General features: G+C 40.1%; 7 protein-coding genes across 7 annotated transcripts; 5 read left to right on the plus strand and 2 right to left on the minus strand.

The window, feature by feature from the left end:
* Positions 1 to 1421: 1421 nt before the first annotated feature.
* On the plus strand, positions 1422 to 7312 carry GCK72_017812 (uncharacterized protein; the record flags this gene model as incomplete). The annotated part of the gene is made up of 7 exons (XM_053732266.1): positions 1422 to 1733; positions 1780 to 2775; positions 2825 to 3906; positions 3956 to 5294; positions 5342 to 6744; positions 6790 to 7151; positions 7197 to 7312. The coding sequence occupies 7 exons, from the start codon at positions 1422 to 1424 to the stop codon at positions 7310 to 7312; spliced, it is 5610 nt and encodes a 1869-aa protein (XP_053581179.1).
* A 4478-nt stretch (positions 7313 to 11790) lies between these two features.
* GCK72_017813 (uncharacterized protein) lies at positions 11791 to 12374 on the plus strand (the record flags this gene model as incomplete). The annotated part of the gene is made up of 3 exons (XM_003112334.2): positions 11791 to 11902; positions 11950 to 12155; positions 12198 to 12374. The coding sequence occupies 3 exons, from the start codon at positions 11791 to 11793 to the stop codon at positions 12372 to 12374; spliced, it is 495 nt and encodes a 164-aa protein (XP_003112382.2).
* A 647-nt stretch (positions 12375 to 13021) lies between these two features.
* Positions 13022 to 13841, plus strand: GCK72_017814 (uncharacterized protein; the record flags this gene model as incomplete). Its single annotated transcript, XM_053732267.1, has 3 exons — positions 13022 to 13062; positions 13109 to 13254; positions 13303 to 13841. 3 exons carry the CDS (start codon positions 13022 to 13024, stop codon positions 13839 to 13841), a joined length of 726 nt encoding a protein of 241 aa, XP_053581180.1.
* Positions 13153 to 15051, minus strand: GCK72_017815 (uncharacterized protein; the record flags this gene model as incomplete). Its single annotated transcript, XM_053732268.1, has 3 exons — positions 13153 to 13236; positions 14421 to 14671; positions 15024 to 15051. The coding sequence occupies 3 exons, from the start codon at positions 15049 to 15051 to the stop codon at positions 13153 to 13155; spliced, it is 363 nt and encodes a 120-aa protein (XP_053581181.1).
* A 1609-nt stretch (positions 15052 to 16660) lies between these two features.
* Positions 16661 to 17265, plus strand: GCK72_017816 (uncharacterized protein; the record flags this gene model as incomplete). Its single annotated transcript, XM_003112381.2, has 3 exons — positions 16661 to 16763; positions 16811 to 17022; positions 17065 to 17265. The coding sequence occupies 3 exons, from the start codon at positions 16661 to 16663 to the stop codon at positions 17263 to 17265; spliced, it is 516 nt and encodes a 171-aa protein (XP_003112429.2).
* A 1643-nt stretch (positions 17266 to 18908) lies between these two features.
* GCK72_017817 (uncharacterized protein) lies at positions 18909 to 20284 on the plus strand (the record flags this gene model as incomplete). Its single annotated transcript, XM_053732269.1, has 3 exons — positions 18909 to 19035; positions 19593 to 19768; positions 19850 to 20284. 3 exons carry the CDS (start codon positions 18909 to 18911, stop codon positions 20282 to 20284), a joined length of 738 nt encoding a protein of 245 aa, XP_053581182.1.
* GCK72_017818 (uncharacterized protein) lies at positions 19837 to 20760 on the minus strand (the record flags this gene model as incomplete). Its single annotated transcript, XM_053732270.1, has 2 exons — positions 19837 to 20577; positions 20626 to 20760. 2 exons carry the CDS (start codon positions 20758 to 20760, stop codon positions 19837 to 19839), a joined length of 876 nt encoding a protein of 291 aa, XP_053581183.1.
* Between the last annotated feature and the right edge of the window lie 1771 nt (positions 20761 to 22531).

Consider the following 22531-nt stretch of genomic DNA (forward strand, 5'->3'; position numbering starts at 1 on the left):
TAAAGTTGTACGGTTGGCACAGTTTTCTCTTCTAAACAAATCTTTAAAGTCGCTTGAGTTTCTAGACTCACCTCCGAATGGCACTGTGTGCCGCGTTGACCTACGGGCGCGCGCGCATTTCTCGCCACTGCAGTGCACTGTTTTGTCGATCTCGGTTTCAAAATGGAGAATTTCGGCACTTTTGGGCGCTGGCGGCGGCACGTTAGGTGCTCCGTTATTCTCGTTAGTGATTTGCACCTCTTCTTTCGGTTTTTAACCCGTTTTTTTTAGTTTTCTTTTCTTTATTGTGCATTTTTAGCCGTTTGGGCGTGGAATAAATTGATTATTCCCTCAAAAAGCTGTGTTTTGGGTTGTGTGCGCGAGTTTCAGGTTTTAATTTGTGTCAAAAGAGGTTTTGACATAATTTGAGTAATTTTATCTGATGTTTTATGCACTCATTTAATCTTTTCGGGTTAATCTTTTTCATCCTAGTTCTTTGATATCCCAGTTTCTGTTTAAAATTTGTGTTTTTTGTAAAATTTTGAAGCTTTCGCTTAGAGCCTCATTTCGTTTCGTTCTCTACTTCATCCTTTTCGTTTGAGATCCTTCCAAATAGGCACAGATTCTTCGACATACAGTCTAAGAACGCGCGAAGATGACATGACATTCGAATTTAGTTCACACGCTCTCTTCCTCATCTGTTTCTCTGTGTCTCTCGCCTACGTCCCCTCGAGCTGTGTCCCCGTTTTGCATTGTCCCCGTTCTGTCGCGCCGTAGGGGACATACGGGGACATCTTGTCCCCTAACTGTTCAGTTTTGCTTTTGGGGAGGTATTGGTTCTTTGAGTTTCGAATAATAGCTTTATCAGATAGGACCATAGTTTCAATCCTTTACTGGGTTATTCTGTTGAGAGATAGGGCCTAAAATAGAATTATTGAGAACAATTAAAACTCATCGTCATTTTTTCACAAATTTAGAATTTTTTAGATTTTTGATAGCATCATGAGTAGATTTGTAAGAATTTCGGCGAAGACAGCTTTATTGGATTAATTGCAGTTACCTTACTCATGTACATCACTTCTGAAAGCTCCGACTTTTAAAAAATCTATCAGCGTATTTTAATTGATTTTCTCCAAACCGAATTTGCATTCTTCTTGCTCGAAATCGATCTGAACATTGATTTTGAGCGAGCATCAGAACGTATTCTTCCCAAAAATTTGCTCGTCGGCTCGCGTGTTTTGTCCGCAACACTGCGTCGCGGTGTTTGCGAACCCAGCAAAAAATTCAAACAAAAAACCTCGAAAAACTCTATTTCAAATCTATTTTTCTGAGAAAACCTTTCCGTTATAATCTTTCCGCGAATAATTGATTTTTCTACAAACTAATTTTGTAATATGAACGTTTTCAGGAAATAAATATTTCCAAGTAAGCCGCTAACAAGCATGTCAACGGAAGAAGACACCACTTTGGTGGAAGACGAGTCAATGGAGGAAGGCTCCGTAACTCAAGAAGCAACGGAAGAGACTGAAGAAGATGAGGAGCAAGATCAAGGAGAAGAAGAGCCCGGACCATCTGATCGACGAAGATCATCGAGAAAGAAGGGTGGAAAGGCAAAGAAAGGATCGAAGAAGGCTAAAGCTGACATTCCGGATCCATACAGTGCTACCAGCGAAGAAGTCTTCGGAGCTCTTGGAATGACTGATGTCCAATTTGATTATGACCTTGAGGAATTCCAAGGAATAACAAATCTGAAGGTAAGGTGTTTTTGAAAAAAATAAAGTGTCTAAGTTGTAATTTCAGACGTTCTCTTCGATTATTAAACCTCAAATTATGGAAGCGAATCCTGGCGCGATCGTATCCAAGATGTATCCTATGTTCCAAGTGAAGTACAAAGAGTACCAGGATCATATGGCTGCTCAAGGAAAGCCGGTTCAGAAGCAACCTAGAGGAACTAAGACTCCAACTGTTGCAACACCAGTCGCTCCACCAAAAGTCATTCCAACAAAGACTCGTTCTGCTCGGAAGAAGCAACGTCGTGATTCTGAAGGACCGGACAGTGACCAGGAGTTCGAGAACTTCATCAAGCAACAAGAGCAGCTTGAGGACGATAAGGTCAAAGAGAAAGAAGACGCTAAAATCAAAAGAGCTGCTGCAAAGATGGAGAAAAAGAAGGAGGCATTGGAAGCGGCACGAGCTGCTAAGAAAGCTAGGCTGGAACAAGGAGAAGAAGTCGAGAACAACGATTTCTGTGAGGAGTGCAAACAAGGAGGAGAGCTTCTTCTCTGTGACACCTGCCCGCGAGCTTATCACACGCCGTGTATCGATTCTTCTATGGAAGATCCACCAGAGGGAGATTGGAGTTGTCCACATTGCATAGAGCATGGTCCCGAAATTGTCAAGGAGGAGCCTCAGAAGGTCAACGATGATTTTTGCAAGATCTGCAAAGAGACCGAGAACCTTTTGCTCTGTGATACTTGTGTCTGCGCATTCCACGCATATTGTATGGATCCACCACTCACGCAAGTTCCACAAGAAGAGACATGGAATTGTCCACGCTGCGAGTTGGTCAAACCCGAACAGAAAGCCGAGAAGATTCTCTGCTGGCGCTGGAAAGAGATACCGTATCCAGACCCTCTTCCGGAAGGTACCGAGCCAACTGAGGATGATTTGTTGTTGAAACCTCCACGTAAGATGGCTCCGAGACGTGAGCGCGAGTTCTTCATCAAGTGGAAGTATCTGTCTTACTGGCAGTGCGCCTGGGTGTCGGAGATGATGATGGAGGTTCACTTCCGTATGGTAAGTTCAAGAAGATCTCTCAGTAGTTAAATTATTTGTTTATTTGCAGCTCCACATCATGTATTGGCGCAAGAACGACTCGGAGATCCCACCAGATTTCGAGGAATCAGTTACCTCTCGTCATCATTCGGACAACGATCCATTCAAACTCCGCGAGAGATTCTACCAGTATGGAGTGAAGCCAGAGTGGATGCAAATCCACCGTATTATCAACCATCAGTCGTATGCTAAGTCTCAACAAGATTATCTTGTCAAGTGGAAGGAGTTGTCATACGATCAAGCTACATGGGAGAGAGATGATGCTAATATAGCAAATTATGAAGAAGCTATCATCAGATACTGGCAACATAGAGAGAGAATGTTGAACGACGATGTTCCAAAGAATGTGCAAAAGATGATCGCTAAACAACGTGAGGCTAAAGGACTTCCACCGAAAGAGGAAGAGTCGAGAAGACCAAAGAAGCGCGAAAAGGTTGACATACGTAAAAAGTATGATGTTCAGCCAGATTATGTTTCGGAAACCGGAGGAAATCTTCATCCTTATCAGCTTGAAGGAATAAACTGGCTTCGCCATTGCTGGTCCAATGGTACTGATGCTATTCTTGCCGACGAAATGGGTCTCGGAAAGACTGTTCAATCACTCACGTTCTTGTATACTCTCATGAAAGAAGGACATTGCAAAGGACCGTTCCTCATCGCTGCTCCATTGTCAACTATCATCAATTGGGAACGTGAAGCTGAGCTCTGGTGCCCAGATTTCTACGTAGTCACCTATGTTGGAGACAGAGATTCTCGTGTCGTTCTTCGTGAGCATGAATTCTCATTTGTTGAAGGAGCCGTTAGAACTGGACCGAAAGCCGGAAAAATGAAGACTACTGAAAACATGAAGTTCCACGTGTTGCTTACTTCCTATGAAACTATCAACATGGACAAGACAATTCTTTCATCCATTGAATGGGGAGCATTGGTTGTCGACGAGGCTCATCGATTGAAAAATAATCAATCGCTCTTCTTCAAAAATCTCAACGAATACACCATCCACTACCGTGTTCTTCTCACTGGTACTCCACTTCAAAACAATTTGGAAGAACTTTTCCATCTTCTCAATTTCTTGTCAAAGGAACGTTTCAAGTGAGTTAAAACAGAAAAAAAAATCAATTAAACACAAATTCGTTTTCAGCCAACTCGAAGCTTTCACCGCTGAGTTTTCGGAAATTTCCAAAGAAGATCAAATCGAGAAGCTCCACAATCTTCTTGGACCACACATGCTTCGTCGTCTTAAAGCTGATGTGCTGACTGGAATGCCATCGAAGTCCGAATTGATTGTTCGTGTCGAATTGAGTCCAATGCAGAAGAAATGGTACAAAAACATTCTGACTCGCAACTTCGATGCTTTGAATGTGAAGAATGGAGGAACACAGATGTCTCTGATGAATGTTCTCATGGAGTTGAAGAAGTGTTGTAACCATCCATATCTCTTCGTGAAAGCTTCTCTCGAAGCACCTAAAGAGAAAAATGGAATGTACGAAGGAACTGCTCTCATTAAGAACTCTGGAAAGTTCGCACTACTTCAAAAAATGTTGAGAAAACTGAAGGATGGAGGTCACAGAGTCCTTATATTCTCCCAGATGACTATGATGCTTGACATAATGGAAGATTTCTGTGATGTCGAAGGTTACAAGTATGAAAGAATCGACGGAAGCATTACCGGACAAATGAGACAAGACGCCATCGATCGTTACAACGCTCCAGGTGCTCAACAGTTCATCTTCTTGCTTTCCACTCGTGCTGGAGGTCTCGGTATCAATTTGGCTACCGCCGACACTGTCATTATATACGATTCTGATTGGAATCCTCACAACGACATTCAAGCATTCTCTCGTGCCCATCGTCTCGGACAGAAACACAAAGTTATGATTTACCGTTTCGTAACGAAAGGATCTGTCGAAGAAAGAATCACCTCTGTCGCCAAAAAGAAGATGTTATTGAATCACTTGGTTGTACGTGCCGGTTTGGGAGGAAAAGAAGGAAAGAGTATGAGTAAGAGTGAACTGGATGATGTGCTTCGTTGGGGAACTGAAGAGTTGTTCAAGGAGGATGAATGTGTCGCTGACACTGCCGAAGGAGAAGGTGCAGAGAAGAAGAGTACCGCCCAGGAGATCGTCTGGGATGATGCTGCTGTTGACTTCCTTTTGGATCGAGATAAGAAAGAGGAAGCTGCTGCTCCAGAAGAAGGTGAAGGAAAGGCTGACTGGCAAAACGAGTATCTTAGCTCTTTCAAAGTGGCCAGTTATCAGACGAAGGAAGCTGAAGGTCAAGAAGAAGATGAGGAGGAAGAGGTCGAAGTCCTCAAAGAAGGAGATGAGAAGGAGCCGGATCCGGATTATTGGGAGAAACTTCTCAAGCATCACTACGAGCAGGATAAGGAGATTGAGTCTCAAAAGCTCGGAAAAGGAAAACGTGTTCGCAAGCAAATCAACTATGCTAGTGAGAACATGGGAACAGATTGGAGCAAGCAGGTTTGTTGATAGTCTTTAAAAACTTATAATTATGAATTTAATTTCAGAATCAAGCTCAAGAAGATGATGACGATAACGAATCCTACCATGGTTCCGACAATGGCGAGGGCCTGAACTCCGATGACGATGACTACGATGAGAGAAGAAAACGTCGTCGTGACGAGAACTCCGAGAAGATGCCACCACTCATGGCTAAAGTCAACGGCCAAGTTGAGATTCTGGGATTCAATCCACGTCAAAGAAAGGCGTTCTACGGAGGAGTAATGCGTTGGGGAATGCCACCACAAGATTCACATCAGTCTCAATGGTTCGTCCGCGATTTGAGAAACAAATCGGAGAAGGTCTTCCGTGCCTACGCTTCTCTCTTCATGCGTCATTTGTGTGAACCGGGAGCCGATGGACACGACACTTTCAATGATGGAGTTCCACGAGAGGGTCTCAACCGTCAACATGTCCTCGGTCGTATTGGATTGTTGAGCTTAGTTCGTCGTAAGGTTCAAGAATTCGAGCCATACAATGGAGAGTGGTCGATGCCAGAGGTTCAAGACGAGATAATTGCTAGAGCTGCTAATGGATCCGTTGAAGGATCATCCAGAAACTCTCCAAGGCCAAAAGAGGTAAAAGATGAACAGAAAGAGCAAGAAGTTAAGGATGAACCAATGGAGACGAGTGAAGAACCATCCACATCTGCTGAAACCCCTGCTGCAGCTAACGAAGCTTCTGAGACCACTGAGACTACTGAAGCTACTGAGGCTACTGAGGGATCTACTGCCGCCCCTACCGATGAGCCGATGGAGACCGAAGAAGCCAGTCAGGAAGTCAAGGTGGAGACAAAACCAAGAGCAGCTCGTCCACCGTTCAAATTCAATATTTGCGATGGAGGATTCACAGAACTTCATTCATTGTGGACAAACGAGGAGAAGGTTGCTCGAAACGGAAAAGAATACGAAATCTGGTATCGACGACACGATTACTGGCTGTTAGCTGGAGTTGTCGTTCACGGCTACGGAAGATTCCAGGCTAACTTCAACGAAATTATCAACGATCCACGCTTCGCTATTCTCAACGAGCCATTCAAGGAGGCTGGAGCAGATCCAGCGGTTTCTGACATCAAATCGAAGTTCATGCAGCGGCGTTTCAAACTTCTGGAGCAGGGATTGGTTATTGAAGAGCAACTTCGCCGTGCTGCTCACGCTAACCGCCATCTGACACCAGACAATGTTGGCCCACTCGCTCAACGCTTTGCCGATTTGGAGAACATTGCCGAATCTCAAGCGAACATTGCTAAAGAAAGTGCAGCTGGAAATCGCAATGCCAATGCAGTCCTTCACAAATGCTTAGTTCAACTCGATGAAATCCTTTCGGATATGAAGGCTGACGTTTCTCGCCTTCCAGCTACATTCACTCAATTGTCATCGGTTACTGAGAGACTCAATATGACCGAAAGACAGTAAGTTGCTATATTTTAAATTCGTTGCTCATTTCAAGTTTTCAGAATTCTCTCTCGCTTGACAACAAAGGACGAAGATGCTAAAGCCGGTCGCACTCCTCTCCCACCACCAGGACCATTCGTTACTCCAGTTCTTCGCCAACAAATGGACGGAATACAACCTAAGTTTGCTGCACTTTTCAGTCAGTTTATGAGTCCAAACGGAGAAAGAATGGAAGAAGATGAGCCAGTTGAGGCCGAGGAGGAAGTTGTTGATGTCAAGGAAGAGGAAGCCGGAGAAGAACAAGCAGAAGCTGGAGAGGAAACTCCGGAAGTTGCCGAAACAGCCGAGACTGCTGAGATTGCCGAGACTGCTGAGACTGCCGAAGCTCGTGAAACTGATGGATCTCCACCGGTTTTGAGTGCAGGTACTGTTAATAAATACATGGCAGGCCATCAATATTATATTTCAGAAGATGATACGGAGGGCAGAAATGATGATGTTGCCGGACCATCTGATGCGGGAGAAACTCCAGTCGTCGAGGAAAAAGCCGACGCCGAGCCTGAGCCAGAGCCAATGGAGACTTGAATTTTGAAACCATTTTAACTCCCATTTTTTGTATTAACTGTTGTCCCGTAATTATTTTTATATTTATTCATTCCTGAAAATACTTCATTGTGTTCTGATGACGCAAAATATGGCTGCGCAATTTATTTATTTATCTGTAAACATTTTATCATGATCTCTTCACTTTTGTTGTTACAAGAAATTGAAACGGCGCGGCCAATATCTATGACGACACGAACGTGCTGATTGTTCTGTGTTTACTAGCAGTTTCTCTTTGTCGCTTCCTCTTCCCTATGTGGAAGAATGAAGTAATTAATCATTTGCACCGCGCAGAAGACACACGGTTCCGGCGTGGCGCCTATCAAGACGAGGAATTTGACGAAATGGGGGATTTTTTTCGGTTGTTCTTTGCTGTTTTGATAGGGTGAAAGTAGAAATGCGGGGGTGTTTGATAGATCAGTTACGTGGAAATTAGAATGGAACTTCGGATAAACAGAGGAAGAAGTTCCTAGAGACGTCAAAGGCGCACCAGCTTGACTCATGCAATGATTCAGATGACCTGATTCTGAAATATGTACTTTACCCTTCTGACTTCCTAGAATTCGAAAATATCAGTCAACACATAAAACACGAAACTGACGATTTTCATTTCAGTTCCGTATTTTCAAGCTCCGATGATTTATGGGGGGAAAGTTATGAGCTGGATAAAATTGGAATTAGAAAAAAGAGTTACAATGCATGACTAACTTCTAATCTTACAACTCGAAGTCAAAATATTCCAGTCTGAAAACAGACGAAAATCTGCATTCCCATGACTTCGAAACAGGATATCGATGCCTATTTCCAAAAGAACTATTACGGTATCTGCCCTAAGTCGACCAGCTTTTTCAGCTCATCCAATTCAGTTGTCTATTCACTTTTTGGTTCAAATATCTACAACGTTCCTCTATTTATTCTAGGAGGTTTTTGTGTTTTGAGAAAGACTCCAAAGTCGATGTCTTCTATGAAATGGGTCTATTTCAATATGCATTTTTGGTTGGTTCATTGTCTAAATCGTCTCTAAAATTTCTCTGAAATTCAGGATGTGTTGCCAAAGTTTGATGGTAAGTTCTCTGATGACACCTGTTAGTTGGCTTCCAACTGCTTCCTCTTCAATGATGGGACTCTTTTCGAAACTTGGAATTCTCCTTGCTCATGTTTTGGTGACCGTTGGAACTTTCAAAACTTTCTGGAAGATTCACTTTTTCAAATGTTCTAGTATCCATGTCAGCTATGATATCTTTGTTCGAGAATCGGTATAATGTAACCCAACAGAATCGACGGCTCTATTCCAGTTTAGATGTCTTTGGAAAACTCGAACGTCCCTCAAAACATTGAAAAGTTCTTTGGGGTCTCAAAAGTGCTTAGAAATGCTTAGAAGTCCCAAAAACATTTAGACGTCCGATAAAATATTTAGACGCCCCTTGGAATCACAAAATAAAGTTGTGGAGTTTTAGGCGTCAGTTGAAAAAAACCAAGAGCTCTCACACCCGGAAGAAGTGATTACCTAAAAACAAAGAGGCCTTGAAGCCCTGGAAGCCCTGGATAAGCAATACCCTGGAAGTACCGGATTCCTTAAAACAGAGACAATCAGAAACTTGCTTGCTCTTTTTTTAAAATTTCAAACAAGTTCCACATTCGCTCTTCTCTTCACTCCCTCCCCTTATCGAGATTTTATCAAAAAGTGTTGTCGTCTGGAAAAACGGAAAAACACGACGACTGGAAAAATTTCAATCAGTGGAAATAGGCCGAGTGTTTTTGTGAAATGAATAAGAATAAAGTGTTTCTATTGAAATGTTCATTGTTATGAAATAGTCAGAACAAAAAAAAAACAAATCCTACATTTTTACAGATTTTTTTTCGTTTCATAGAACCGATAGTTTGACTTGCAGGGTTTAAAAAAATTTTATTCTGAAATTACTATCTTACGGTGATCACTCAGAAGTGCATAACATAATGAGAAAGTCAAACTTGAAGACCTAGAACACAGATAAACAAAATGTACATATTTAAGATTATTCAAAACAAAAAAGATTATTCAAAACAATCCAAGCTTAAACAAATCAGATATTCAAAAGGTTTGCAATATCAATGTGATTCTATCTAGAACAATCGTTTTTTTCTCGCGTTTCTGAACGATTTTGATTGAGAATTTCGTTCCTTTATTGTCGAAATAAAAAAAGTGATACCCGGTGTTTGCGGACTTAATGCTAATTTTAATAATTTTTCCACTAAGTCCGCAAACACCGGGTATCACTTTTTTTATTTCGACAATAACTATCATTGATTTTCTCTTTTTGTCATCAATAAAAGTAACAGAGTCATCGGGAAACCAGTCATCGCTGACTCCTTCCATAGAAAAACACTCAAACGACGTCTCTTTAATTTAATAAAATTGTTTTTTGTTTCATTGTTTCGTAATATTGGGAGGGTTCAATGAAGGATTGGCTACACTTTCTGCAGCATCTCTGGCAACTTTCTGTAGATGGTTTACATACTGTCGCCAGATATGCTGCACAAAGTTGAACGAGTATGCCGAGTATGTTGACATTGAAACGTGGAAAATGTCATCTTGATAAGAGTATGTAGAGTTCGTTTCACGTGATCAGTAGGCTAGGTAATCAACCTTTGAGAGTAACAATAAGTTTGCCGTTGTATTTTTTATTTTTTTAGGGGTTATTATTGTCACGACAGGATTACTGTTTGGGGAACCAAAGCAATAAAGAATTGACGTTGAAGTGTTCGGTATTGCTTTGAGAACCCACCTGTGTGAATACCGGAAAGTATCCTCTGAAGCCTCTTTTACGAAACAGTACCCACGCATATTACAGTGTCTTCTCACACAAATAAGAACAATGAGTGGTTCCGAATGGCTGGAATTTCAATATCGTCTCATAACTGCTCTCGTCTTTTTTTCTTTGTTTTGCAATGCTGTTCTTATTTTGCTGATTCAACTGAAATCCCCGAAGAAGCTGGGCCCGTATAAGTATCTGATGAATTTCATATCAATCTTTGAAGTGTTTTATTCAATAATTGACTATCTAGTCATACCTGTAATACACTCTCATGAACCACCTTTTTGCTTGTACTTTTCCTCGTTTCATGTGAATTATCACTTCGAATAATTTTCAGAAGCGAAAGGATAGCAACTTTCAAAGGTAACAATATCATATTTTGGATGCTGATTCCTGTAATTTTTTTGATGATTTGGGGTACTGTATCATTCTTTTGTTGTGGACCAAAAGAAGTTATGACTAATTTTATCAGGTAGAACATTAATTTAGGCATCTGTTTTGAGAGAGCATTTTTTAGAAACAACTTGATAGAAGATTTTAATTTATCTGTTGATGAAGTTGTGTATATCGGTCCTCACTTTTATACCGAAGACGGCAAGTTTCTGCTGGACATTGATGAAGTGGTAACGCTTACTGGAACAATGGGAATTATAGATTTTTTCTGTTTATTCAACTTTTCAACAACTGATGTTTCAGAATTCTTCACTTATGACAATATTCTATTTTGTCTGGAAGTGCTATAAGTTACTTTCCGGTGTGCTTTCCACACAGGTGGATTCTCAAAGAAATACCGAAGACTTCAACGCCAATTCTTTATTGCTTTGGTTCTCCAATTATTGTGAGACCACAACGAAGGCATGTGAGGGTGTTAATTGAGCAGTTTCCCACATCTCTATTTACTCAAGACAACCTAACAAATGACAAAAATCATTCACTGTTCCCTTCATCGTTGCATCGCCAGACAAAATCGATTCAGTGTTCCCGATAATGCCTTTTTTCCGAAGTTTGCCGTTTCTCGCAATAAGAAAACTGTTTCATTTTTTAGATTATGAAACGAGGTAAATGAAATTTGCGTAATTCAATTCAGAATATTAAATTCCAGATTATCTCTACGAACTTGCTCCTTGCGAACTAAAAGATTAGTGGACGCTATGCCATTTAGTTTCGAACATGTGAAAATATATACTGAGCCTTTTATGATTCTAATCCGCGCAGATATGGAACAAACTATCACTTATTCTAGAATCGCTAAGCTTGTTTATAATTGTTTGTGGGAAATGTTTTTATTCGCATTCAAAAGGATAGATGAGAAGACTATAGAGACAGAATTGAACGAGCTAGGAGAAATACTTCGAAACAAGAATATCAGAATAAAGACAATGGAGGTGTCGTGTAAGTTTTTTAATCAAAAGTTTAACTTTATTCTGTTAGATCAGAAAAGTATAAATGAATTCACAAATCTGGGTCTGGAACTAAGTATTCCTTCCCGAAATCATGGTATAGCGTTGAACTCGTTCTATTCTGTTCGATTAAACAGTATTACACTTGAAAAACATATTTATTACAACTACAAAAAATCAAATTACAGTAACTCTCCTCAGCGCTGATATTCCTCCTGAGTTTGAAAAAGTTTCTGCTGAACGGATTCGTCTAGTTTCAAGTCTGATGAAAATCATACTGGGATCGTTGGATCACCAATTACACGTTGAAAACTTTATTATTGAATACCGTGGAAATCAAGACGAAGTTATGTGCTTCCTGCCATTTCTTAATCCAAGTTAGTTGTTTGGTTCTTTAGCATCAAAAATGCTAGCCTATTTTCAGATTATTTGAAATTCATAAAACTGAAGAACTGTGAGGCTAACAATGCTTCTATGTACCGAATTTTGAATCTTCCACAAGTCGTTCAATGTAATCGAGTTTGGGTTGATGGTTTCCCACGAGTTCAAATGAAACTATTCTGGAATATCCCTAGAGTAATTCTCACAAAAGTCAACTTTAGTTTTCACGATATAAGCCGACTCATTCAGGTATGCATATTTGGTTCGAACCTATCTGATTATCATTTTTAGCATTATATTCAACACGACACTTTTGAGTATTTTTCTATGGAAGGAGTCAGCGATGACTGGTTTCCCGATGACTCTGATACTTTTATTGATGACAAAAACAGAAAATCAATGATAGTTAAAGGAACGAAATTCTCTATCAAAATCGTTCAGAAACGCGAGAAAAAACGATTGTTCTAGATAGAATCCCATTGATATTGCAAACCTTTTGAATATCTGATTTGTTTAAGCTTGGATTGTTTTGAATAATCTTAAATATGTACATTTTGTTTATCTGTGTTCTAGGTCTTCAAGTTTGACTTTCTCATTATGTTATGCACTTCTGAGTGATCACCGTAAGATAGTAATTTCAGAATAAATTTTTTTAAACCTTTTTTTCTGATGAACTGATTCTGAAATATGTAATTTACCCTTCTAACTTTCTAAAACTCGAAAATATCAGTCAGCATAAAACACGAAACTGACGATTTTCATTTCAGTTCCGTATTTTCAAGCTCCGATGATTTATGGGGGGAAAGTTATGAGCTGGATAAAATTGGAATTAGAAAAAAGAGTTACAATGCATGACTAACTTCTAATCTTACAACTCGAAGTCAAAATATTTCAGTCGGAAAGTCTGAAAACAGACGAAAATCTGCATTCTCATGACTTCCAAACAGGATATCGAGACCTATTTCCGAAAGAACTATTACGGCATCTGCCCTAAGTCGACCAGCTTTTTCAGCTCATCCAATTCAGTTGTCTATTCACTTTTTGGTTCAAATATCTACAACGTTCCTCTATTTATTCTAGGAGGTTTTTGTGTTTTGAGAAAGACTCCAAAGTCCATGTCTTCTATGAAATGGGTCTATTTCAATATGCATTTTTGGTTGGTTCATTGTCTAAATCTTCTCTGAAATATCTCTGAAATTCAGGATGTGTTGTCAAAGTTTGATGGTAAGTTCTCTGATGACACCTGTTAGTTGGCTTCCAACTGCTTCCTCTTCAATGATGGGACTCTTTTCAAAACTTGGAATTCCGCCTGCTGCACAAGCTTATGCTGCTGGAACTGTGGGAACGTGTCAGTTTTTTAAAAATCTCTGGAAATTTCGCATTTCAAATGTTTCAGTATCCATATCAGCTATGATATCTTTGTTCGAGAATCGGCATAATGTAATTCAACAGAATAGATTTCGTATCTCAAATCGCTACATTCGATTCTCGGTGGTTGGGATCAACTATATGTTTGCTCTGATTTATCCAATGCCGTTTTTATTCGGAATACCTGATCAAGATGCTGCGAAATTCAAGATTCTCGAAATAGTTCCATGTCCTCATGAAGAATTCTTTGAGTTACCCGTATTCACTATCTCTATAAACCCAGAATATCGAGTCTATGCTACAATAATTTCGCTCGTTTGCACTGGAGTCTTGATGCTTCAACTCAATGTTTATGCAGCCACTTGCATTTATTATTTGGTGTTTTCGAAATCTAAAAACTCATCAAGAGTGACGAGTAATAGGCAGAAGAAGTTCTTCTATGGGATTCTGATTCAAATTAGTGTTCCCTATGGTTTTCTGATTCCAGCTGTGATTTACAGTTGTTACTCGATATTCAACAACTATTATAATCAGAGTGAGTACTTCGAGAAGGTGTCACGGAGCTAGGGATGATAGAATTGTCTTCAATTCTTGATGATTGTGTTGTAAAAGTCTTGTTATTTAGTTTTGTAGTTGGCAACTTTTTCATATCTCTTATAATTCATGAGATATGACTCATTGAAGACAAGTACCTGGAATTGTGGCTCTTGTGTCTCACTTCTTTGCGCCTTATTTTCTTTCATTAAAACAGTATGAAAAAGTTATTAACTACAAAAATGGAGACCCAATCTCATCAAATAATTTCCACAATAGTGGAATCTATTCTTGATCTCGTGACGTTCTCTCAAAATCTACTAATTTTCCCCCAAAGAACTCTTGCAGCCTTCAATAATCTATTCGTCATGTTCGCTAACTTCTACGGAACAGTTGCTACATTCGCTCTTCTCTTTACTCACTCCCCTTATCGAGATTTCATCAGAAGGTGTTGTCGTCTGGAAAAACGGAAAAACACGACGACTGGAAAAATTTCAATCAGTGGAAATCGACCGAGTGTTTTTGTGAAATGAATAAGAATAAAGTTTTCCTATTGAAATGTTCATTGTTATGAAAAACAAGAAAATAATGCTTAAGCCTTGTAGGCGGCACGAGCTGGGCATGGACAGTATCCAGCATCTGGTCCTGACGAGTTCCTGGAGTTCCGTTCTTTCCTGGTGGTCCTGGTGGTCCTGGACGTCCAGCGTTTCCTGGCTTTCCAGACTCTCCAGCGTTTCCTGGTGCTCCTGGTTGTCCGGCTGGTCCGGCCTCTCCACGTGGTCCTGGTGGTCCTGGACGCCCTGGTTGTCCTGGTTTGTACTCGGTTCCTGGCTCTCCACGTGGTCCGGCTGGTCCTGATCTTCCTGGGTTTCAAAAGGGTGGTGTAGAGAAGGAGGTTTAGTCGCCGTTAGGCGACGTGAACCGACTTTTCTGTGCCGCGGGTTTGCTTCCTTAGCCCGCCCATTTTTCTGCGTGCCCTGTGGCGAAAATTTCTCAACGGGAAATGTAGCGAGAAAATCACCGTGTTCCGGAGGCCGTTCCTACTTCAAGATGCGTTTTTGATTGGTTCATTGTCTCAATTTTTTTGAAACTCATCTCACAAGATTAGTTTTGTAAACCGACTTTACTGAATCAATGTCATAAAAATATATATTCTAAGCAAATAGGACCCTTTTTTATTCACACGGTCTCTCCGAAGTAATTGATTTTTTTTACTTTCCTTCAGATTCACCTCATCATTCATCGCACAGATATTTCATCGCACAGACATCCCAGCTATCAAATTCCTGCCACAATAATGCATTTTTTCTGCGATTTACCGTATGTTGCATCCAAGAAGTTGTTCTATTTCTTAGATTATGGAACGAGGTAAGTAATTATTATGCTGCGTTTAAAGCAACTTTTCCGCGAAAAATCCGTTTATAAAAATGAGCCTATTCACAAGGTAGTGTTTCGCTTTTTTCTATATTGTAAAAGGCAGGAGCGCGCCTGCTCATCCTTTTATCATTTCTGTCTGCTTTAGGTACATTCAGATTGCAACCTTTATTATTCCGGTATAGGAAGGAGAGCAACTTGGTGTTGCTCTCCCCCACCAGTGAAGTATAAACTCCATGAAAAGAGAAAAAGAGATTCTCGGCCGGCCGCGTGGTTGTTTACGCCCCGCTGAGCCGAGAGCAATAGGTCATCTCAGTGGAGAGAGAACCCGAGGAAAAGAGAGAAGAGACTAGGCAGAGACTGGCCTGTGACAATATACTCGGCAAATAACAGGCCGGGATTGGAAAACTTCGAGCCCCAAAACTGTTTTCCAAAAATTAAATTCTTCATGCTGGAAAATTTCCCAATTAACTCGTTTTCTTATACTTTCTTTATGATAGTTTAGTATATTTTTCGAAGATTGACTCCATTTTTCAGCGAGACTCCTCCGGTGATAATTAACTTGAAGGTGTACTAAGTTCAATTCTGATTTTTTTCACAGAATAATCGATGTGTTTTTATGAGTTCATTTTCATATCAAAAGAATTATTCAATTCGGTCCAAACCCCGCTGAGAACGAGCGGCGAAACAGTCTTGGTATTTCTGTAGCCGTGGAAGAAAACAAAAAACGAGCGAAAGAAGCCATATGTGGAAATGAATTCACAGACACACATACATTATTCTATGAAAAAAATCTGAGTTGACTTTATTTAGAATACCTTTAATCAAATTTGAAAAAAAATTGGAAAAAGAAATTCCCTCCAAATGACTGGCGGAAGGTGCCGGGGCGAAAGTTTCGAAAAAAGGCCAGCCCGGCCCTTGACAAGTATGTTTTTCTACCTTGTGAATAGGCTCAATATTACATACTGAAAAAAATTAGTTACAAAAAAATTACAGACAATCTCTAGGGAGTTGTTCCACGCGCACCAGAATATTGGCTGAAAGTTTTCCACTACATATTCAATGCTTGAAAATATCAACAAATCCATTCTTCATAAAATTTTCGGAGGCTGAAGATGGAACAATGGTCTACAATTTACTCAGTAATCCGCTGTATAGCATTTTCCGAGAGTTGTTTTTAGCTTTATTCACAAAAATAGACGAGCGAATTATCGAAGAGACCGTCGAGAAATTTGGAGTGATACTTCGAAATAAGCATATCAGAATAAAGACGATGATTGTCTCGTGTGAGTTTTTGAAAATGAAGTAATATGAATTCAAATTTTTCTGAGCAAAGGAAGCTCACCCCCATTTTAGCGTTGTGTTCAATTTTCAAACACTACCGCAACAACTATCCAATTACAGTATTCTGCAAGGTTCCTGGAATGGAAGAGATGGCCAGAGAACAGGTGCATCTTGTTTTGAGTTTAACAAAAATTATGTTGGCCTCAATACGTCACCAAATTCACGTGAAAAACTTTTACATATCTTATTGTGGGAATCAAGAGGAAGTGTTATGCTTTCTGCCATTTCTCAGACCTGGTTAGTCTCAACGCGAGTTTCTTAATATCAAGTTAGATTCTATTCAGGTTTCTTGAAAACAATCACATTAGATAATCGAAAATCAGAAAATGCTTATCTTGATCAAGTCGTGATTCTCCCACAAGTGATTCAAGCTGAACAAGTTTGTTTTGACGAGTTCGAGAAGGATAGGATTCCGATAGAGTCATTTTGGAACATCCCTAATGTTCGTATTACGAAAGCCACTTATAACTTTCACGAGATGAATCAGCTCATTCAGGTTTGCTAATTCGAAAATAATTTATCTAACTGGCACTTCCAGCATTACTTCAAACATGACTATTTTGAATACTTTGCGATGGCTAGAGTCGATGATGACTGGTTTCCCAAGGACTCCAATACTTTTATTGATGACGAGAACAGGAAATCAATGATAGTGAAAGGGCCAAAATTCGCAATCAAAATTGTTCATAAGTTGGAAAAAAGAGCTATTGTTCTGAATCGGATCCTATTCACATACTAAATACCGAGTTCTACAGCGTGGAAATATACACATGAAATTCGGTTTTAAAAAGTAATTTAAAATTGGATACTTTGGCGTTGATACAGGCTTTCAGATGTCCGATGACGAAATTGCTCGTGCGGCGTATCTCGGACGTGATCTAGACTGTTAATGACATTTTCACTATTGAACCTCTTCAAAATTGTCAAAACCAGAAACTATTGCTGTCACAAGCTGACAGTAGATCATTTTCATTAACAGAAATGCGAAAATAGTTTTGGACGTTTCCAAAATTTGGTTTTGAAGGATGTTTTGTTGCCTTGGATAGCTCAGCACTTGCTGGCCGCTTTTCTATTCCTTAAAAAATATTGGGCTTCTAAAGCAAGAAAATCCATCCACTCTGTCACATTAGCCCTATCATCACCGGATCTAGATCTTTGGAATCTCCTACAACACAGGCGTTGATCTGAAGATCGCTATTGCTATTCAAAAGGTATGTTACGAGATCGATGTCGATTACTAGCAATTTTATCCTAGGACATCTGAAGTTCTGTATCAAAGACAAAGTATCCAACAATTCCTTTCGTAAACCAAATCTTATACGTATATTATCGAAATAAAAAAGTTCCGGCATTTTTTACCGACGCGTGTTTGCGGACTTAGTGCAAAATTATTAAACTTTGCAATAAGTCCGCAAACACGCATCGGTAAATGATGTCGGAACTTTATTATTTCGACAATATATTCACTCTGAATAACTTATTTTTGTTAATTTGATTTTTCCTCCTAATATTAACAAATTAAGAGTCTACTTCTATTTATTTATATTCATTCATTGTTTTAATTCAAACTTTGTTTGTTGAGATTTCAACCATAATTATGAATAATGATATTTAAATGTAGATAATGAAGCTTTGTTTATTCGACGGGATTGAAATTTAGAAAAACAACCAGAAGATTATGACTGCTTATAGTTAGCGGGAATTGCGTCAAAGACACACGCGCTTCTATAGATACCCGAGGGGGCATAGGGATGTTTCAATTTCCCTGGGCGGGGGGCATGCGGGAGGTTGCAAAACATTCGGGATGTTTCATTCAAATTTTCTGTGTTTCAATTTCCGTTATTACGAAAAACGTTGATTCGAAATTTCGGAGTTTTCGTGTTACGCAAGAGAACAGTTATTGACAGTTATTTTACAGTTATTGAAATGCTGCGCTAACACTTGCAAACCGGAATCCAATCATCGAAAACTCTTCTGAAAAGAAAACTGTTCAATTTTTCCAATTTTCGAAACAAAACTAACCTCTAACGTAGAGTATTTTTCGTTGAGACCACCGGGATATTCACTGTAGATCTTGGGATCATCAGCATACGCGATAGAATAAATATCTGCTGGAAGGGACTGAATCAAGTCATTGATGTAAATTAAGAACAAGAATGGATCCGCCTGCAACTTAGAAATGGCTAGGAATACACTGAGGGAGGAAAGATAAACGAATATATTTTCGGGCTTTGGATGAGGGAGGGCAGGATGCGGTGGGGACGGAATTGTAAAACTATCTGCAAACGTTTTGATGAATTAGACGCCAATTTCTGAAGGTTCAGTGTTGTCTGAATCTTTTCTGAAATTTGTCTAAAATTCAGGATGAGTTGTCAAAGTTTGATGGTAAGTTCTCTGATGACACCTGTTAGTTGGCTTCCAACTACTTCCTCTTCAATGATGGGACTCTTTTCGAAACTTGAAATTCCCCCAGCTGCACAAGTTTATGCTGCTGGAACTGTGGGAACGTGTCAGTTTTTTTAATCTCCGGAATTTTCACGTTTACAAATGTTTCAGGTTGGGATCAATTAACTGTTTGCTCTGATTTATCCAATACCGTTTTTATTTGGAATACCTGATCAAGATTCTGCGAAATTCAAGATTCTCGAAAAAATTCCATGTCCACATGAAAAATTCTTTGAGTTACCCGTATTCACTATCTCTATAAATCCAGAATATCGAGTCTATGCTATAATAATTTTTCTTGTTTGCACTGGAGTCTTGCTGCAACTCAATGTTTATGCAGCCACTTGCATTTATTATTTGGTGTTTTCGAAATCTAAAAACTCATCAAGAGTGACGAGTAATAGGCAGAAGAAGTTCTGGAATTGGGGTCGATCTCTGTGTTTCACTTCCTTGCGTCTTATTTTCTTTCACTAAAACAGTATGAAAAAGTTGTTAAATACAAAAATGGAGACCCAATCTCATAAAATAATTTCCAAAAAAAGTTTGAACATTTTGATATATTCTTGACCTCGTGACGTTCTCACAAAATCTACTAATTTTCCCCCCAAAAAACTCTTGCAGCCTTCAATAATTTATTCGTCATCTTCGCTAACTTCTACGGAACAGTTGCTACATTCGCTCTTCTCTTTACTCACTCCCCTTATCGAAATTTTATCAGACAGTGTTGTCGTCTGGAAAAACGGAAAAACACGACGACTGGAAAAATTTCAATCAGTGGAAATAGACCGAGTGTTTTTGTGAAATGAATAAGAATAAAGTTTTCCTATTGAAATGTTCATTGTTATGAAAAACAAGAAAAGAATGCTTAAGCCTTGTAGGCGGCGGCACGAGCTGGGCATGGACAGTATCCAGCATCTGGTCCTGGAGCGGCATCCTCTCCACGAGTTCCTGGAGTTCCGTTCTTTCCTGGTGGTCCTGGTGGTCCTGGACGTCCAGCGTTTCCTGGCTTTCCAGACTCTCCGTCGTTTCCTGGTGCTCCTGGTTGTCCGGCTGGTCCGGCCTCTCCACGTGGTCCTGGTGGTCCTGGACGCCCTGGTTGTCCTGGTTTGTACTCGGTTCCTGGCTCTCCACGTGGTCCGGCTGGTCCTGGTCTTCCTGGGTTTCCTGGTCTTCCGGAGTCTCCTCCCTCTCCTGGAGCTCCTGGTCCTCCTGGTGGTCCCGGTGGTCCCTTGCGTCCGTTGTCTCCAGATGGTCCAGCTGGTCCGACCTCTCCTGGTGGTCCACGTGGTCCTGGACGTCCTGGTGGGCATTGAATGCATCCTCCTGGAAGATCGTGAACAATAGCGACGACCTCTCCGGCGAGTCCTGGCTTTCCATCGTCTCCGTCTGGTCCAGATTCTCCTTGTGGTCCTTGCTCTCCTGGAGTTCCTGGTGGTCCTGGTGGGCATCCCTCGGAACGTGGTCCACAGTTACATTGTTCTGGGAATCCAGATTGACGGGATCTACGGACTCCGAAGAGAGTTTGGAAGTTAGCTGGGGCATCAGTGGCTCCAGTTGGGTTGGTGTGTTTGATCATAACACGGTTCCAGGTATCTTGATGAATCTCCTAAAAGAAATATAAATTATCGATCTGCAACTGATAATAGAGACTCACTCTGAACTCAACCATGCCATCCTCGACCTCCATCTTCATGTCAGAAATCTCTTGAATAAGAGATCCCATCGTGAAGACGGTGACCAAGCAACATGTTAGTGCGACGGATGATCCGACCAGGATAAGCTTGCCCATGATTGACAGTTGAAGACAAGAGTGATTTCTTCATCGATGCCCTCTCTATTTATACTATTTCTTTAGAGAGTGTAACTTACCGTCTCCACTGGTTACCTATCTATCCGTCAACTTTTTTCATTTCTCTTCTCCCTCTTTCATCTGTTTTTTTTTCTGGAAATTACAAAATGTCTAAGTCTCCGGAAAACCTAGTGATACTTCCTTCTGTCTTACTCTTTCGCTTTCATGAAAGTGTAATAGAAAACCAGTTTGTAGATGAAAAAGGGAATGAGAGATGATAAGAACGAAGGGAAGGAATGAAGGAACTTAATTAGAAAGTAACGTTTTCACTGAAAGAATCAAACGAATCAAAAACCATTGACGGAAAACGGACACTGTATTTCGGTGAAAACAACATCGAATTTTTCGGGTTATATCGTTAGAAAAGGAGGTTTAGGAGGATTGCTGATGAAGACTGGTATTCCAAGATTAAGAAATTAGTTTCAATTATATAAGGGAATTCGTGAAGTTGAAAGAATACAGACATCTGGAATCACTTTTTAGAAATGAGTCTTGAAAAATCAAAATAAAGAATTAAAGCTGTGAAGCTTTCAAACAAAAACTCACAACCTAGAAAGCCTCTTCAAAGATGCAGAAGGGGAAGTTGAAGGAAAGAAACAAAAGAGAAAAATGAACCTATAATGGAAACGTGGAAAATCATTTCACGTATTTTGCAAAAAAAGTGTAAATTTTAATCGATAAAACGTGACCTCGACGAGAGATTAAAAATGACGTCCTTTGTTTGCCAACGTGACAGTTCCAACTCATCAGTTTTGGACTTGTTCTGCTCTCTTCAAACACTTCTTTTGCTGTTATTTTTCTTCAATTTTCTTCGGCTTCGTTTTGAATTACGATTGCCCCGATGTGAGTTTATATTTGTTCTCTTCCTCAATACTCTTGCTGGATTTATCCAGGGTTCCGATCTCGGGACTTTATTCCTTTACTCCATACTCTTTGTACTCGATTGTACACTGTACACTCTCCCACTTTCGTGCCCCCCTTTCACCTTATTGCACTTTTATGATTCACCGTCTGGGTGAATCATCATCTATACTATTCTATCCTACTTTATATATTATTATAAGCTCCGCCTATGTTCTTGGTATAAAAGCCCAGGGGAGAGCGTCTATTCTATCTTCTTTAATAAAAATATTAAAACCACAGCCAGTTGTGTTTACTCTTACTGGATTCGTCCATAGTTCCGATCTCGGGGCTTTATTCCTTTATTCCATACTCTTACTGGATTCGTCCATAGTTCCGACCACGGGGCTTTATTCCTTTATTCCATACTCTTACTGGATTCGTCCATAGTTCCGATCTCGGGACTTTATTCCTTTATTCCATACTCTTACTGGATTCGTCCATAGTTCCGATCTCGGGACTTTATTCCTTTATTCCATACTCTTACTGGATTCGCCCATAGTTCCGACCACGGGGCTTTATTCCTTTATTCCATACTCTTACTGGATTCGTCCATAGTTCCGATCTCGGGACTTTATTCCTTTATTCCATACTCTTACTGGATTCGTCCATAGTTCCGACCACGGGACTTTATTCCTTTATTCCATACTCTTACTGGATTCGTCCATAGTTCCGATCTCGGGACTTTATTCCTTTATTCCATACTCTTACTGGATTCGTCCATAGTTCCGATCTCGGGACTTTATTCCTTTATTCCATACTCTTACTGGATTCGTCCATAGTTCCGATCTCGGGACTTTATTCCTTTATT

The sequence above is a fragment of the Caenorhabditis remanei genome, chromosome V (genome assembly GCF_010183535.1).
Source record: "Caenorhabditis remanei strain PX506 chromosome V, whole genome shotgun sequence".
NCBI lineage: Eukaryota > Metazoa > Nematoda > Chromadorea > Rhabditida > Rhabditidae > Caenorhabditis > Caenorhabditis remanei.